Genomic DNA, 5324 nt, shown 5'->3' on the forward strand with positions numbered 1-5324 from the left:
AGTGCCGGGGGTGCTGGAATGGGGCTGTGTTGCCTACCAAGGGCTGGGGATCCCTTGGTTTAGGGGCTGAGAGCAGTGGAGTGGGAACTTACCCAGAGCTGTCAGGAACGGGCAGTGCTGGTGTGCCACGGCCACCAGGCAAGGGTGGGCTCCCAGGGCACAGTGATGCTCACCCAGCACCCACCTGCTAAGTGAAGATGGCAGCAGCAGCAGGAGCTGAACAGTGCAGCAGGGAAGGGCTGTGCCATGCCAGGAGGGCTGCCCAGGAATCGGTGCTCCAGCATGACACCAGCAAGGACCAGGGTGGGCCCTGCACACATCCCTGCGGGCCGGCCCCAGCCCAGGTGCCATCTGCTCGGCCGCAGCCGTGAGTGACAGTCGGAGGGTTCGGCAGTGAGGGGGGGAATCTCGCTGCCGGTGGAGGCCCCTCTGTCATGTGCCAGCCCCAGCACCTGCACTGGGGGAGTGGGCCACTGGCACAGACCCGATGGCCAGGCACGGCCAGCCCTTTGTCTACATGTGGGCACAGCCCAGGCCGCCGCTGGCACCGCGTCCCAGCCGTGCCCACACCATGGCCACACTGCCTCTGCCTGGGATGGGCAGGTCCAGGCCCTCTCAGGCTTGTGGGGACAGAGGTTGTCCTGGGCACACAGATCTCCCACAGCTCAGCCCCAGTGGCTGCAGCCAGGAGTGAGGTATTTGGGGATGAGATCTGGCTCTCAGGAGCACAACACCCCTGTGATGACCTTCTTGGCCCTGCTGTCACCCATCATCAGTTTCAAGCGCAAGGGAAAGGGCTGCAGTGATTTTTGGCTGCACACACGCTGTGGTGGGGACAGATTTGGAGGACAGGGGGTGATGGTATCTCTGCCAGGCTGAGACATGGGGCCACAGCAGGTGAGGAGGTATTGTCAGACAAAGGCCTCACTGACTATGCCACAGCATGGCTGGGCCTCTGCCACTCACAGAGTGATCCCCAGACCAGGGGATCCCCAGCCCTTGATGGGTGACCGTGCACTCGGGCCCTGTGTGCACAGGGGAGGGTGTGAGTGTGCACATGTGTGTGCTGAGGGCTGGCTGTGTCTGTGCATGCCAAGCTCTGCAGTGAGGCTGGCACAGCTCTACAGCTGGGGGGGGGTGGTGGTGACAGTGGGGGCCAGAGGGCAGCGGAAAGCCAGAGGAACCATGTGCCACCTGCATGAGACCCATGGCCCTGTACCCACCAGCCCTGTCCACACCCACACCTGCAGCCCTCATGCCGGTGAGGTCAAACTGGGCACTGCCACCACCACCACCTCCCCCTCAGGCCCTACCCAAACGCAGACCCCAGCCTGCGCCAGGCCCCCAGCACCACAGCCGTCCCCACTTGGCTGGCGGGTGAGGGTGGGGACGGACCTGGGTGAGCCGCCACGGTATTTTGCAGCGAGCCGCAGATGCCAGCTCCCAGCGAGGGTCCCCGTGACATCTCCCCCCTCACCCTGGTGCCCACTGGCTACCCCCAACACGCTTGGCCCAGCCGGGATGGCCGGTCTCCCCTGCCACCCTGCCGCTGGCTCCATTGTTCAGCCCGGCCCCGCCATCGCCTGCATCTCGCCCGGGTCCCATTTTGCGGCGTGTAGGCAGAGCTGGAGATTTGGAAGAGGTTTTTTTTTTTTGAGTACAGAGTGACAGATGGCGAGTCCTCCTTCCCCAGAGAGACAAATCTCCCTGAATGCAAGCGCATGTCAATCATTAGCTCTCATGTGATAGCTCTCGCGCATGACGTGCCAACCATATGGCACTGGCAGCAGAGCTGGTACCCCCTTTGCTGGGTAGAGATGCCACTCTCGCCTCCTTTTGGATAGAGGACTGCAGGAGGCTGGAGCACCTCAAGGAGCCACGTCCCAGTCCCAGAAGATGCTCGGAACAATGAAATAAGAATTCCTCCGGTCCGCCCGAAGGTGAGTTGTGTAAGAAGTGGAGGGCTGGGAGGGCGGTGAGGAAACTTGCATGGAGAAAAGGCAACTTCCATGTTGATTTTGTTTCTCTGCCACATCTCGCCCTTTCCCCCCCCCCTCCGTCTTTCATTCTTCCTCGGCCCTCGCTTCTCCCTCTCCCCGCCGGCCTCGCCGATGGGGGTTCCCCCCACCCCAACCCCGGAGCCTTCTCCCCTCCCCGAGGTGGAGGGATTGTTGGGGTTTCGACCCCCTGTCCTCCTCCCTCACCTCCCCGGCCCCCCCTCCCCTCGGCTGGGCGCGCCCAGGGCGGCGCGGTCCCCGCGGGACGGAGCGGGCAGCGGCGGCCGAGCGGCATCAACGAAATCGGAGCGGAGCCGCCGCGCCGCCGCCCCCGGGGGCCCCGGCCCGGCAGAGCCGCCTCCCCACTCCCCCGCGGCGCCCTTGGCCCCCACCCCGGGCGGCCTCCCCCCGCTCTCCAGCTCCAGCCCCGCCGCGCCCACCGGTCCCGGAGGCGACCCCGGCAGCGCCGCCGCTCTCCACCCCCGCGCTGCCCCGGGGCTGTGGGGGGGCCCGGACGCGGCCGCCCCCACCATCCCCCGCCGCGCCGCCGTTCGATGCCGCCGCATTTTACGGGCCGCGCTCCGGTGGCCGGGGGGAGCGCCGGGGCGGGGGGGCCCCGGGCGCGGCTGACCGGGCCGGAGGGGGTACGGGGCCGGCTGCAGGGGAAAGGCGGCGGCCGCGCCTCGACGCTCCGGCCCCGGGACGGCCGTGGCTGAGCCGCGGAAAGGGCCGCTCCGCGTCCCTCGGCGGGGAAAAGTTGGAGGCGTCAAACAGAGGCCGGCGGCACCGGGCCGAGCCCGCGGGGCACTGGGGGTGGGGGAGGCACCGACCGGGCCGGGGGCGGGCGGTGGCAGCCGCGGATGGCACCGGGTCCGGGGAGCCGGACGCGGGAGGCGACCGCGGGGAGCCCGGGCGAGGTGGTGAGGGTGGACATCGGGGCACGAGGGTCGTTGCCGCGCCCCGAGGGAGGCCCGATGCCCCCGGGGTCGGGTGGCTGAGGCGGCCAGCGGCAGCGGGCGTCTCCGCACCCAATTCGTTTTCGCCGACCTCCCTGCCGAGGAGCCGCTCCCGGAGAGCGTGGGGTGGTGGAGGCGGGGGGGAGGCGAGGCGGGGGGGGGTCCGGCGGGGCCGCCGGTAACGCCTGGCTCTTTGCCCCCCGCTGCAGCCACCATGTTGACGCGACTTTTCAGCGAGACCAGCCTGGTCCCCGAAGTCCCGAAATTCGCCGGCTGGGCCGAGGACTGCGAGGAGGATGCCCGCAGCGAGAAGGAGGAGCGGGCGGGGAAGGGCTGCTCCCTCCCCGAGGAACCGCCCGAGGGTTCGCTGGGGGAGAGCAAGGAGGAAGGGGAGTTAGGCGGGGACGAGGAGGAGGAAGAGGAGGAGGAGGAAGGTTTGGAGGAGGCGGAGGGCGAGCGGCCCAAGAAACGCGGCCCCAAGAAGCGCAAGATGACCAAGGCGCGGCTGGAGCGCTCCAAGCTGCGGCGGCAGAAGGCGAACGCCCGGGAGCGGAATCGAATGCACGACCTGAACGCGGCCCTGGACAACCTTCGGAAGGTGGTTCCCTGCTATTCCAAAACCCAAAAGCTCTCTAAAATCGAGACCCTTCGTTTGGCCAAGAACTACATCTGGGCTCTTTCCGAGATCCTACGTTCGGGCAAGCGGCCCGACCTGGTCTCCTACGTGCAGACTCTGTGCAAGGGGCTCTCCCAGCCCACCACCAATCTGGTGGCCGGTTGCTTGCAGCTCAATTCCCGCAATTTCCTGACGGAGCAGGGTCAGGAGGGAGGCCGTTTCCACGGCCCCAACGCCTCCTTCGCCGTCCACCCCTACCCCTACCCCTGCTCGCGGCTGGCCGCGGCGCAGTGCCCGCCCGCCGCCGGTCCCGGTTCCCACGGGCTGAGGACACACAGCTACTGCGCCTCCGCCTACGAGAGCCTCTACGGCAACGCGTCCCCCGACTACAACAGCTCGGAGTACGACGGTGGGCTCAGTCCCCCGCTCTGCATCAACGGTAACTTCTCCCTCAAGCAGGACTCTTCTTCCCCCGACCACGAGAAAAGCTATCACTACTCTATGCACTACTCGGCGCTGCCCGGTTCCCGGCCCGCCGCCCACAACCTGGTCTTCGGTTCGGCGGGGATGCGCGGGGGGGTCCACTCCGAGAACATCTTCCCCTATGACATGCACCTCCCGCACGAGCGGGGCCCCATGTACGAGGAGCTCAACGCCTTCTTCCACAACTGACCCACCCCTCCACCTCTACCCCTAACCCTCCCCACGCCCTGAACCCACTCCCCTTCCAGCCGCCCCATCCCCAAAGGTGGTGGCGAGGGACACGGGGGCACACGGGGGATACCCGCGGCTGTCTCGCGGACTTGCCCCTGAGGTTCCGTTGTGGGTTTTGGTGCAATATGGGGACCCGGCCCCGGCGGCGGGTCTCTGCGCCCCGTGGGGTAAAAGTGCTTTTTGGGGAGGATATCGCCTTTCCCTTAAATTATTATTACCATTATTTATTCTTTTGTTAGTTTATTTTTATTAGTGTTGTTATTGGTTTTATTTAATGCATTGTTATTATTGTTATTGCTATTATTACTATTATTATTATCCCTGAGGGGGGAATCACCCCCGTAGCCAGACCCTGTGGCTCGAGCCGCCTCCTTTCCTTCTCAATTCGTTTTAATTTATTTTTTCTATTTTTTTCCTTCCTCCCCTCACACCAATTTTGAGCCGTTTCTCCACTCCACTGCCCTTCCCACCCCCCCCTCACCTTCCCCCCCGGCATCGGACCCCCGCCGCCCCGGCCCGTGGGAGCGAGAGGAGCGAACCTTTCCGAAGCAATAACGAGGCGAAGGGAGGATCCCACGTTTCTATCTATGCAAGCGGGCCCGGCCCGGCGGACGCTCCGGGATGCACTTTGCTTTGGGGGGGGTCCTGGCCCCGCTCCCACCCCCCGACAGCCTCCTCTCGCAGCGCCTGTGTCAGGACGGTTTTTTACCTGTTTTAAAAAACTTGAAAAGGAAAACGAACAAACAAACAAACAAAGAAAATAACATTAAAAAAACAAACAAACAAAAAAAAGGAAAATAATAACAGAAAGAAAAAAACTTCAACGCCGCCCCCCCGCCCCGCCCCGCGGAGCCGCCGCGGTTTTCCCGAGCTGGCCGCGGCCGGGCAGCCCGCAGCTATGCAAGCGGGGGCCGGGGAGGCTGGCGGGGCCGAGCTCCCCCCCACTCCGTGGGTCTTCGCCCCGGTTCACCGCATCCCCTCGGTCGGGAGACGCCGCACAGCGAGAGAGAACGCGCGATTTCTATTATTTTTCTTTCTTTC

The 5324-nt window shown here is 65.1% G+C and overlaps 1 protein-coding gene across 1 annotated transcript; it reads left to right on the plus strand.

Moving 5' to 3' along the window:
• Positions 1-3167: 3167 nt before the first annotated feature.
• Positions 3168-4241, plus strand: NEUROD2 (neuronal differentiation 2). Its single transcript, XM_062019496.1, has one exon. It carries the CDS (start codon positions 3168-3170, stop codon positions 4239-4241), a length of 1074 nt encoding a protein of 357 aa, XP_061875480.1.
• Positions 4242-5324: the final 1083 nt, after the last annotated feature.

Source organism: Colius striatus, chromosome Z, assembly GCF_028858725.1.
Source record: "Colius striatus isolate bColStr4 chromosome Z, bColStr4.1.hap1, whole genome shotgun sequence".
Taxonomy (NCBI): Eukaryota; Metazoa; Chordata; class Aves; order Coliiformes; family Coliidae; genus Colius; species Colius striatus.

Coding starts and splice junctions, on each gene's coding strand:
- NEUROD2 (XM_062019496.1), top strand. CDS start 3,168: ATGTTGACGCGACTTTTCAGCGAGACCAGCCTGGTCCCCGAAGTCCCG.